The sequence below is a fragment of the Pantherophis guttatus genome, chromosome 2, assembly GCF_059756535.1.
Source record: "Pantherophis guttatus breed Tessera chromosome 2, ASM5975653v1, whole genome shotgun sequence".
Taxonomy (NCBI): Eukaryota; Metazoa; Chordata; class Lepidosauria; order Squamata; family Colubridae; genus Pantherophis; species Pantherophis guttatus.
This window is the reverse complement of record NC_142064.1, coordinates 104608303-104620947: the sequence shown is the minus strand read 5'-3', so window position 1 is coordinate 104620947 and position 12645 is coordinate 104608303. Positions and strand designations below refer to the sequence as shown.

General features: G+C 36.2%; 1 protein-coding gene and 1 long non-coding RNA gene across 54 annotated transcripts in view; one reads left to right on the top strand and one right to left on the bottom strand.

Annotated features, from left to right (window-relative positions):
• The window catches only part of ADGRL3 (adhesion G protein-coupled receptor L3), a 624693-nt gene that overhangs the window by 79383 nt on the left and 532665 nt on the right, over positions 1–12645 (bottom strand). For all 50 annotated transcript variants that reach the window (XR_015732755.1, XR_015732756.1, XR_015732757.1 and 47 more), the window contains one exon: positions 7994–8119. Coding sequence is in view for 47 of the 50 variants with exons in the window: in XM_087888346.1 (XP_087744472.1) it covers positions 7994–8119 (126 nt within the window). In the remaining 3 variants the exon portion in view is untranslated. The remainder of the gene's footprint in view (positions 1–7993; positions 8120–12645) is intronic.
• Positions 1–12645, top strand: part of LOC117661860 (uncharacterized) — a 66627-nt gene that overhangs the window by 45775 nt on the left and 8207 nt on the right. For 2 of the 4 annotated variants that reach the window (XR_009622284.2, XR_004590151.3), the window contains one exon: positions 4141–4232. This is a non-coding gene — a long non-coding RNA (uncharacterized LOC117661860). Of the gene's footprint in view, positions 1–1917; positions 2019–2692; positions 2880–4140; positions 4233–12645 lie in introns of those variants that run through there. The other 2 variants (XR_015732758.1, XR_015732759.1) reach the window with 2 other exon arrangements.

Here is a 12645-nt window from a genome sequence, read left to right as displayed (position 1 = left end):
CATACATGTAAAGTAAACAATTTCAGTAAAATAAAATAATAATTCTCAAACTGTACCCAACACACAACTTAATTTTGGCACTCTTTATGCCACCCTTCAAACAAAGGTGAGAAACCTGAATTTAATTTAAATTTAATTTAATTTTAAATTTAAATTTCAGCTTTCCTCTAAAGTAATGATATTTACTTAAAAATATGTCCTTAAAAAAGAAAAAGAAAAACATTTCACAAAGAAATCACAAGTAGCCTGCAGACAAGCACCCCCACCTGAAAGTGGTTCAACCACCATCCTGCTCCAAAGCCTGGGAGAGCAGCCAAGTTATTAATAGCTTCCTGAAAGTTTTCAGAGTTGGGTCATCTGGATCTCTCTCTCTCTCTGTGTGTGTGTGTGTGTGTGTGTGTGCGTGAGAGAGAGAGAGAGAGAGAGAGAGAGAGAGAGAGAGAGAGAGAGGGAGAGAGAGAGAGAGAGAGAGAGAGAGAGAGATGGAGAGATATTCCAGAAGACAGGTGTCAGCACAACAAAACATGTCCACTCTGCCAGATCTCATTGGACAGACAGAAACAACTGGAGGCACACTGTCCTTCAAATAACCTGGTCTTAAGCCAGGAAGGGCTCTACAGGTGATAACTAACACTTTGGATTGCACTGATAATCAGTTTATTTTGTGGAGCAATGGGTTGACAGTGGCATAATGAAACCTGCCATCATTGCCTGTGTGGTTGCATTCTGGCTAACTGTAGCTTTCAACTAATCTTCAAAGGTGGCCTGCATGTAAAGTGCATTACAGCAATCCTTTCATTAGATGTGAAGGATCTCTCAGGCCAGGAAAGGGCACAACTGCTACATAAGAAGTATGTGCATAAAGGCCCTCTTGGCTTTTACTGCTATCTGTTTGGTAACTATGAATTGTGAGTATGTCACTTGGTTGAGCTGGGAGGCTATGGAAAATAAACAAACAAACAAACAAACAAACAAACAAACAAACAAACAAACAAACAAACAGAACTCTCATCCATGCTTGGATGAGCAAATACAACCCATCCACGATAAAAAATGGAAGATTCCAAGATCCAGGGCCCAAATATTTGCAGTCATTCATTCTTGTTAGGATTGAGCCTCACTTTGCTCCTCCCACATCCAGACCTGGATAGCTTTCAAAATTTGGGACAAGACCTTGACAGTCTTACTTGGATGGTCTCAGCCCAAGATGCATAATTGTTTATCATAGTGATATTACCAAACTTCAAGCCAGTCACAAAGAAAGGATTCACAACCCACGTTATCAAGAAGGACAACTAATGCTGTCTCCATAGTACTATCTGGCCAAAACCCATCTGAAATGAGTGCACTCATAATCTATAACTATAATAGCTGATAATAGCCAATATTGATAGATCTCTCTGTCAATATTTCAGCATCCACATTTATCAAGGAACGAGAATTAGAACTGGATAGACTTATAGAAGAACTATTTTTTTAAAAAAGGTGACATTTACTTAAAGATGCATTATTATCACCCTGCAATAAAATAAAATAAAATAATTTTTTTTTGAACCAATCAATTGGAAATCCACCAGTTTACGAGCCAATTTTCCAATTTAGTAGATTTAATGCAACTTCCATTTCTATGGAAATTTCTCTATTGTTTCTCATTGTGATGACATCAAAATGATGAAAACTGCAATGTGGTGTCATAGCATATGTTCATATTCAGAATTCTGCACAGCATATGTAAGTATGTAAGGGGAGAGTTTGATTATGATGCATGTTTCATTATGTCCTTTCCTGGCCCTCCCCCTACAGATACCAATAGCTCTTTGTTGGCTCACTGATTTTTAAAACATACTTTTTAAAACAGGCTTTTAATTGAATATTTTTAATTTTGGTTTTAATTACGGTAACTGGCTTTCATTCTGAGATGTGGAGAGTAGCAAAACAAGTTTAAAAAATATTGTTCATGTACATGACTGCTGCTGTATTTATTATTATTATAATATACAGTTTAGTAAATTATCAATGTAAGAAGTGATTATTTATTTATTTATTAAATAATAGTTTTGCGGGAATAAAATATAGAAATAATGTTTATAATTATAATCTCTACATATAGAGATTTTTTGGTGTCTTTTTTATTAGGAATCAATAGTAATATAATTTCAGGCATTCAAGAGTGTAGAAATGAAGGGTTATTACAAGGTAAAAAATTGATTCAAATCTGTCATATGTCTGCCTGTCTACCTGCCTGCCTAACTAACTAACCAACTAACCAACTAACTAACTAACCAACCTATCATTTATCTCTCTATATATCTCAACTCAATCTACCTAACAGGGATGTTGCAGAAAAAGAGGTGGGATGAGATATTATGTACATTGCCTTGAGCTTCTGGACCATAAAGTGCCAATTACACAAATAGGTGTATAATAAACCTGCATGCTGTAACTGTTACAAACCATTTCATTAATCTGTGCAGGAAACAAATGTCAATTATTATCTAGAGGTAAAATGTTGCTATTGTACTACAACACAAAGGTCATTTTTCCCCTGCAGAAATTTCAAACCAAACTAAGAAAATTAGTTATTCAGTGCTACAGAAACCTGGAAAGTTGTGAAACAGTTCTGATGTTATGTTAAAAAATAGCATGCAATAAATAAAATAACAGAGGTTCCTTCTTCTTGACAGATGCCTGGGCTTAAAAATTCTCAATACTTCTCAGCTATATGCTTGAAGTGATCTAGAAAAACCATGTTAAGATTCATTCATACCCTACATGAGCCTCCTTCTCTCACAAGCATACTTCAAGATATATATATATTTTAAATTTTATAAAGATTTGTCAAAACTGAAGCAAGGAACACAAAGAACACCTGTGGACCGGTAATATTTGACACATAATTTTTTTATATACAGGGATCTAGATGACTTTGTCTAACCTTCCAAATCTGCAAACTGAAATGGCAAAGATGAGGTTCCAAAAGTAACCATTTTAGCCTGCAAATTCTGGTTAAGTTCTTCTCATTTTGCTGCATATCACTCAGCATGAACCCCACACTTCTACTTGTGAAATTCTGGGTCAAAAATCCTTTCACAAGATACTAATGACTTCTAAATCATGTTAAGGATATGAATAACATTAGCACGTTTTGACTATTTTATCTGTTCTTAGAATTTTTAAAAAGAACATTTGCTTTTTATATATTTATTATTATTGGTTGCTCTGTATTTTAACAATAAGGAACTGCCATTTAACTAATGAACAATTAATTCAGATTAACAAACAATCTGGCTAAGAAACATTACAAAACCAATCATATTTGCAGGAGTGCAAATTACTTAGATAAAGGCTTTGGAAAATTTAAAAGAAAAAGAATGATGCTTGAAGAATATCAATATTGGTACTTTATAAACCTTTCCTATCATTGCCAGAGTTGAACCTGACTGGAAGGCAGCTTTGGTTTTCCTTAGGGCCACTGAAAGCATCTTCTCCAAGGTATTCAGGGCATTGACTGGACAGCCAGCAGATCAATAATCTTTAACTAGTGAGAACCATGTGAAAGCAATGCCCTTCAAAGTATCCTGAGCTGTTAGGATTTCATGTGTGTTCCAACCAACACTTTAAACCTCGTTCAGAAATCTTCTATTGATCAGTGGAGAACCAGCATTATGTGATACTATTTCACAGAAGTCCATTCAATGCCAAAGCAACAAAATGTGCATTCTGACATAGTACTGTGACACAATACTGCCCTTTAACACCTGTGTCATGACATCAAGTGCATGCACGTAATTTGTGTTGCTTTGTTGCAGTGTGTTTTATCACACACACACGCCCATGTGCTGTTTCCTAAGTAAAGGTAAAGAAGAAAATTCCTTATGCATTTTAATGCAAAAGTAAGTTTGCAACGCCCCCCCTTCCCGCCCTCATTCTTGAATCTGTTCCTGTATTTACCAACTAAAAACTAAATGTTGAACGATCAATGCCGGGAGAGATGAGTCTCTGGTGTGGTGCCCAAGTTAACCACCAAGTCCATCTGTAAAAAAGCTAGCATGAAGCATTTCTCAGCTCTCTGTACCGAGATTCTTGTGGTGAAAGTCTGACCAGAGTTTCAGTGTACCCTTCTTCCCCTTTCTGCAATAGGAAGATTATAAGGAAGAGCCCCTGTTTGCAGGAGAAGAGAAGACCAAGCCAAAAAGAAAGTGGCAGACAAATACTTGCTAAAATAGCAGAAGGTAAGAGTTATAGGTCCAATTTGGGGATGGGGACACAGTCAGGCAGGGAAGAAGGCAATTCCTATAAGCACGCTTTTTATTATAAAAAGTTTTATACAACTGAGTGTTTAATCTTGTTTGTTCTTAAACATTCCTCCTAAAGTTGTTTAACCTACTCATGTATTCTATCCCTATGCCACTAGTCTTATCACTTATAATCCAAGATCCTATTTTATCTCTTAACCAATAACTTATATTTTATGCTATGCTTTCTGTGCTATACTTATTGCAAAGTATATTTTTTCACAGTGAAAACCTGCTTCAAGGTCACATGGTGTGGACGAGGTAGAACGAGCTATCTAGCACTTGGTCCTGCAGTCAGATAGGATTTATTTATTAGTCCAATTTATTAGTCCAATTTATATGCCGCCTTTCTCCGTAGACTCAGAGCGGCTTACAGTGCATTATAGCAATAGCCTGCATACTTTTTTGTATATGCCTGCTTATTAGGGCTTTCGCCCCCCTCCCCAAGCGGTGTTGTTCTATACAAAGTTGGCTTATTGCCCCCACAATCTGGGTCCTCAAGGATTTGGGTTTTTTTTTCATAGGCTCTCTTCTGCTGCTTATAACTGCTGTGGCCTGAAGCTGTACCCTTAGATACGTTCTTGAAATCTCAAAGGAGCAACTAGTCTTTGGGTTGCTCTTCAATGTCAGCACTGTGAGCTGTTTTCTGGCATGCTACCAGTGACTGAACTTCTGTTAAAAGCTTGGGTCCTCTGATGTCTCTGGACCACTGCTGCCATTCTGGTGTCACTCTCTCCCTTTCATTGCTGCTTCTGTTCTCTCCTAGCTCTTCAGGGCTTCAGTTTTCTTTTTTTGTTTATCTCATTTCCTTCCCAACAATACAACCTATTCTGATGTAGCAGAGCCCCCTTTAAAGGACAAGCTCAAAATAGGAAACTGCACCAGTGTTTTGTCTTTTTTTAAAAAAAATGTAGTGTCACTATTTTAGTCTTTTTTGGAAGCGCATTATATAGGAAATGGGCAAGTTAAGTCTGAGGCAGCTGTTGATAATAATAGGAGGAAAGAAAGAAATGAGGAACATGTCTCCTTTGAAAGGAACATAGAGAAGGCTGAACTGTTTCATGATATTTATTGTAAAGCAAATTGAGAGAATAATGGAGAAGAATCTGAAATCAGCACCCTGAAAGGCACTGAAAGGGAATTGTGAGTAACTTGATGGGTCTACTACAAAAAAGGGGCTACAGCATTGGAAGTTGGGCTATAGAATAAAACATTGGGTTGTGGGAAGGCAGCTCATTCAAGTGTCCAAGCAGAAACAGCAAAAAAGGAAGAAGGGGGGGAAGAGAGAGAGGGAGGGAGAGAGAGGGGGAGGGGAGGAGGAAAGAGAGGGAAAAAGAGAGAGAGGGAGAGAGGGAGGGAGGGAGAGAGAGAGAGAGAGAGAGGATCTTTTTTATTTACAACAATTTTTTCCCTTTTCTCTAAAACTGTTCATCCAGATAATTATGGACATTTCCAGATGACAGACTGTTCCATTATCCGTTTTTCTCTTTATTTCAAAATTAGAATAAAGCAGGGCTGTTCATACCATTTCGCTCAGCAAGGTACTAGAAACATTTTATTATGGCTAATCTGACCAGATCTGGTAGCAGTTGATAAAGTTTCATTCCTGCCCATCACAGCCATTCAGTGCTCATCTTCTCCGTTTTATATTTATAAACAAATCCCTTCCCCCCAAAAAAGAAAATAAATTAAATATCCCATCTTTCTATAACAGTGGCATATTTGGGGGACTGGACGAAACAAGCTCCAACTCAACCCTAGCAAAGCAGAGTTGCTATGGGTTCTTGGACCCTGTGGAGACAATGATTTTCCATCTTTAGTTGCAGATGGGGTTAGACCCTGTGCACAATCCAGGGCTCCTCCTAGACTCATGGCTCCTGCAGTTGGTAGCCATGGCTAGGAGAGACTTTGTATACCTTCACATGGTGTGTCAGTTGCATTTATTCTCAGACCTAGAGGCCCTGTTCATAGTAACTCAAGCCCTTGTAACCTCTCATTTAGGTACTGCAAATGTGCTCTGCATGGGGCTGCCCCTGAAGAAGATTCAAAAGCTTCAACTGATGCAGAATGTGGCTGCATGGGTAATAAAAGGTGCCAGATATGCAACACACATATAACACCACTTGTGCATGAGCTGCATTGGTTACTGGTATGTTCCTGGGTGCAATTTAAGGTGCTGGTTGTCACCTTTAAAGCCCTACATGGTTTGGGACCGGGTTATCCAAGGGGTCGCCTGTTTCCAAGAATCTCTACCCAAATTTGGTATATTTACACATTTTTTAGCCTGTCTTCTTTTTACTGTAGGGTGCATTGTATGTGTGTGAAAAATCCAGTCCTTTCTGATCATCTCTCACTTGGCTTAACCATTGATATACCTGTTGTACATGCAAATAGGAAATGGTGAACCAGTCAGGATTTATAGGGGCTTGTCCTTCTCATTGTATACAGAATGTTTGTAGAAACTGCGACCAGTGAACAGAAAGATATATATGTACCAGTAGCTCCACAGAGTGACCAATAGGAAGACAGACATTGCCTTAATAAAATTAAGTGCAAGTATAAGTTGGAAAATATCACACATGGAGCAGATGAGACAAGGAAGCTCAACTGCAAGCTGCCATGCATGCTGGAACAGGGCAAAGTGAAGCTGATGTGATCTGTTCAAGCCTCTCAATAATACTGCTGAAGCATTGCTGGTTAACAATTTATGCGGAAGAACCCAAAGTCACACCAATCTCACTCACTCACTCATTCACTCACTCACTCACTCACTCATTCTATTGCTTGAATGCTAGTGACTTTGAGTGGTTGACATTGAACAAGCACGAGGCAAAGCATGATAATTTCCAGAGGATTTTGGAGACATCATGAAAGTTTTAAGTGCCAGAGCATTAATGGAGGGCTTTCTGTACCTCTGTGGCTTTCATGATTTACATCCAATGATTTGCTTGTAGTTGTGATGCGCAATTGCAGTAAGCTTCTTTTAACTAAATGCCTAAAACATATATAGATACCCATCAAGTCTTCCCCAAGACACAAAAGACAACTCTGCAATCACATGAAGGAAAAGCTTATGACCCTCAAGATCAGAGTACCAAGACTAAGGGAAAACCAGTTACAGGGACTCATTGTTAACTGTATATTGCTTATTCCTGTCCACATCTCCTTCCAAGGATTTGTTAATATTTCTAGAAATAAATTACATAGGAAAAAAGATAATTGCATATTATCAAAAGTGCTATAATGTTGCCCTCAAAGAGAAATGAAGGATCTGTGCCTAGGCATGCATGACAAAAAATGGGACCCCTGGCCAAAATGAACTTTTCATTTTGAGCTTTTCAAAGTTCTGAACAAGTCAGGATGACAATACTTTTAAGACTGTATTTTTGTAATATTTTCTATTTTTTTTCCTGTTAGCCATGTTGAACACGTTTTTTAAAAAGTAACAATGGGATGCAATTAATAACAACAGCTAAATAATTTTTTTCTCTCAAAACACAGAAATTTGGGGCAGAATCTGACATGCAGTGAAAATCTTATATTTTATAAATCCCAGTCAACCCATTTTCCTACTGTGTAGATACTATATAAGCAAACTGCTATAGAAACTGAGCTGAAAAGAACTCTAATAATTATGACTGAAAAGTTAATTATTTGGGCAAGGTAACAAATTGTTCAACTTAAGAAATACTTTTTACCTGTGATCCTGTGGAGTACCGTCCAGGAGTTCGTGACCCAGAAGTTTTTCCTGAGCCGATGGAGTTCTCTGTACTTTTCCCACTACAACAATGTGTACGCAGGCATTTCCCATATTCTTTACGTACCTAACAAATTAAATTGTGATATTTATTAGCAGGAAATCCATTCTTCAATTTTGAAAATGATTTTGTATTGGGAAATTGATTCAACTATAATTGTTTCTGGATATCTATTAGGGCTGCTACTGTCATATTTTAAAATATATAGTATTTGCTATGAAGGTGTTCAATTAAAAATCCAGACTTTTCAAGGAGTAATAAGAAATAAAATTAAGTATTTTGGAGGTACAAAAGGAAAGTTTATCTATCTAATTCAGAAATTTCCATTTTCCTCTGCCAATATGCTCTACATCTTTGCATTTATGGTTCATTCAATCACCTTTCAACATAGATTAGTACAAGATGATTGAATTTTTTAAACTTTAAAATATAAACCAGCAAACTTAAGAGCATGAGAAAACATAAAGCAGAGCAAGTTCATTTAAAACCTCTTCAATATGAAGTAGAATAGAACAATATGTAGCCTATCAATGGCTACATTGATCAGAAGAAATATAATATATTTATTTGCATTTAGCCAAAGTCTATTGCCTCAGGGTCACTTATGTTTCTTGCCAACTCTATTCCATTTAATTTCTTAGCAAATTATTATTCGTAATATAGCCACTAAAACGCAGGTATTTTTATAATTTACATTTTTAATCAATTTACATGAAAAACCCCTATATTCTATTAATTGTTAAGTCAATATTTATTTGCATTTAGCCAAAGTCTATTGCAGTAGAAATGTATAAATACAGGGAAAAAAAACAGAGAATAAATTTGGAAATGAAAATAAACCTTACTTAAATATTTTCCTATTATAATGTTAATATTTGTTTTAAATTTTGAATATTGTGTTTTAGTTGCTCCTTAAATATTCAATATGAATAGAAAAGTAGAATTAATAACCAATTCAACCAATCGATTCTAAATAAATAAATCAACTGCAGTTCCAGACAAACAGTTTTCTGGCTATTAATGCAAGCCATACAAAATGATTCTCAACCAACTTCTAACTCAAATTCCATTCCATGAGGCCATTTCACTGCTGGCTAAACTGTGATAAGAAATTTCTTCTTGATTAAAAATGTTTCAGCTGAATTTTGTGCTAGTTGGAGATTGCTATTCAGAAGGACTTAATGTAAGGACTTCTTTTATTGGTTTATTAGTATTCTACCTTTCTTTTCCTACAATAAAAAAAATGACATGACAAATGATTTGTGCCCAGTATGAGGATGTGAGAGAGTAGTTAAATTAAAAAATTCAGAAAGATCATTACTCATAAATTTCATTATTTTCACTTTCTATATTCTAATAAGATTATGGTTGTATCTATTAACTGAGACCTAATAAGAAATCTATAAGTGAAATACAGCAATGAAAAGATAGAATTTCTTTAAAAGAACATGAACAATGGAAAAGGAGGAGAAGTTGCACTGATTATTAAGAAATATTCTCAGTTTCTTAGAATTAAAGTCCAAGAGAAGCTGGGTAGATAGATATTGATGACATAATCACATGCTTACAAGAACTCACCAAAAAGAATTACTAACATTCAATCCAGGTAAAATAATGCCCATGATATCACAGAGCTAAGCTAAATATACTAATCATTTTTAATTCACCATATGCTAGAGAACTGTTTACTTGTCTAAGATTGGAAGGCTCCTGCTTCCCATTCAAATCAAGGATCAGTATTGTATAATGCTTTCTCTTCAGTGGTAACTAGACATCTTCTCCCAGAAAGCCTTTATATCCAGTTACTCACTTCTGAAGTATAATGCTTCAGATTCTGGAAATTCTGTTTAGCTATTTTGCATTACTTTTCTCAACTGGACTTAAAGATATTGAAGGGGGAAATAATTAGCTAACATATACTGTATTTTGCCATCTGAATTCCACCTAGAATGTGTCCTTGGTGTCATTAGATGTATGAATACCTACAGAGTTTAATTGGTCGCTTTTAAAAAAAGGTTAGAATTATGCCAAGTATAAGAGCGAATTCCACATACATGTTCTACCTGGAAGTGTCCCAATTGTGTCCCTATCATTTCAGAAAGGTGTCCAAAATGAAATTCCTAATTTCTGAGCTCAAAATAAAATTGAATTGAATTTGAAACAATTCTAGAATAGTTTCTAGTATAGAATACTAATTGATTTGGTGAGATTCTTTTCTGAATTTGATAAAATAGCTTTACAAGACTCCTGTTTGGCAGGAGAGAGTGACCCATCACAACTCCCAGATTTTCAATGTTGCCCAAAAATTAAAGTACAAAGGGAGAGCTTTGAGGGGATTATGTATTCTTACTAAGGAAGAATTGCAATGGCAGGGTGAGAAATCATATAATAGGAATAACTTTCTTCATATATTGGCCATGAAATTCAGATATAAAAATGTTGAGCTTGTACTGGTAAATGTTTATATTCCACCAAATACATCCCTTTATTACATGATATGATTACAGTCAATATAGTGAATTCCCAAATAATTTTTTTTGATAATCATCATTGGCATTCAAAAGATAATGGTCTAAACTTGACATTGCTGATTTTTAAATGTGATCTTCTAATTCTGGGAGGCAAGGATAATGATTCTGTATACCCATCCATCGACCTTACACTCAAACAGGTTAGATTTAATTTGTGTATCAAAAAGTAAAGCTGACGTTCTCAGAGGTCATTATCTATCCAAGAGAGAGTGATCACCAGCCAGTGAGTGGGAACTTCCTAGTCTGTTTGGACTTAAACTCATATAACATGGTTTATAACTAATTGAGAGATGAGTCAGAATAAAATAAAACAGTTAATATGGTCCAAAGTATGTCTACCAAAGTAATGCTGTATAGTCTCAAATCAGAGAATGCTATCAGTTGGGTCTTAGCAGTCCACAGTCAGTCTTCTATGCATTCATAAATTTGTGCCACATGTTGAGAAAAAGATCTATTATCCAAACCCTCCTCCAAAAGTTTCCCAGGTTTGACAATGAATGTCATTTGATGAAAAAGCAATTGAAGACACAGTTATGAGATTTGCTCAGAGGCATTATTTTATATATAAGGCTAGGATGCTGTCTTTAAGAAGAGGATACAAAAAGCTCTTTAAATCACAGGGGGAAAAAGCCATGCTGCTTCAAATTGGTCAGGACATGAGCTGTCAGCAAGAAGTCATAATTCAGCTATATTTTGGCACTCTGTAGCTGGGATCCTGAAAGAATGGAGATTCACATTCAATATACCAATCACAGCCGAGGATTGGGAAAATTATTATCATCACCTGTTTGCTCTCTGGAACCTGTTGAGAAACAGTTACTAAATAGCAATTTACCACCTACTGAAACTATACCCCTCTGACCACCAGTATTAGAAAAACAAGATTAAATCTATTACAAAAAGCATGAAGAGCAATAAATAAAGCCCTGTTGAGGGCTTTCTACCAGCCAAGTTATTCAAAAAATACCCAACCACGAGCCCCTCTCTTGGTGGGTTTATTTATACATATAAATAGTATCTGCCATATCACAGTCAGGGGGAAGATGACAGTTGTAGTTCCTAAAAAGGATTCTAGCAATTAGAGGCTCATGCATCTAATAGATATTATGGCTAAAATATATGCCAGCTTCCTCTTGAGGAGAGTTGAGAGTTGGGTAGCTGACAAATACTGTGCATTCTTGCAGAAGAACAAGCTGGCTTCAGGCATGTTCAATCCACTATTGCTTTGTCTTGAACCATCTAAATACCAAATATGTCAGTAAGGGGACACAGCTGATTGCTGCCTTCATAAACCTTAGTGCAGCATTTGAGTAAATAGAAAAATATTACAGAGGAAATTGAAATTAATTGTCCTCAATACAGAACACAGCCATCTTGCACTGACCAAAATCCTTTATACAAATACTGTAAAGAATATATTGTAAACTGCTTCAGGGTGTGGTTTAGGGCTAAAGAAGTCATGACAAGGAGGATTGACTGTCTTACTTACAAAGGAGTAAGACAAAGGTGCATAGTTGCACCATTGCTATACACTCTATATGTTAATGACTTACCACGACTGATGAACGATTCTGTACTATACATGACTAAGGTACTCGACATAAGTTGCTATATGTTGACAATATGATTTTTACTATTCTATTTTGGGTTGCACAGATTGTTAAGACTTGGCTACTACTGCCCTAATAATTCTTTGATTATTAATACATCAAAATAAAGATCATGGTTTTTAAAAACACCATCTCAGCCATAGATGGCTATTAAATGGTGAGTCAACTGAGCAAGCCAACACCTTTCCTTATTTATATGTAGTCTTATATGAGACTGGATCTTGATTCCCTCATCATTGAAGGAGTTCACCCAGAGAAGGGCAGGTAGAAATTCAATATTAAAAATTACAAAGCATTTGATTCAGATTCTATGCATGCAGAATCAACACTACCACACTGCTTTTATATGGAGATGAAGTTTGGGATTTACAACCCATGCCATTACTAGAACAAACACAATCATAGCATCTGAGTAGTGATGCTAGTGTATTCTGAGTAGCCGGGTGTGGAT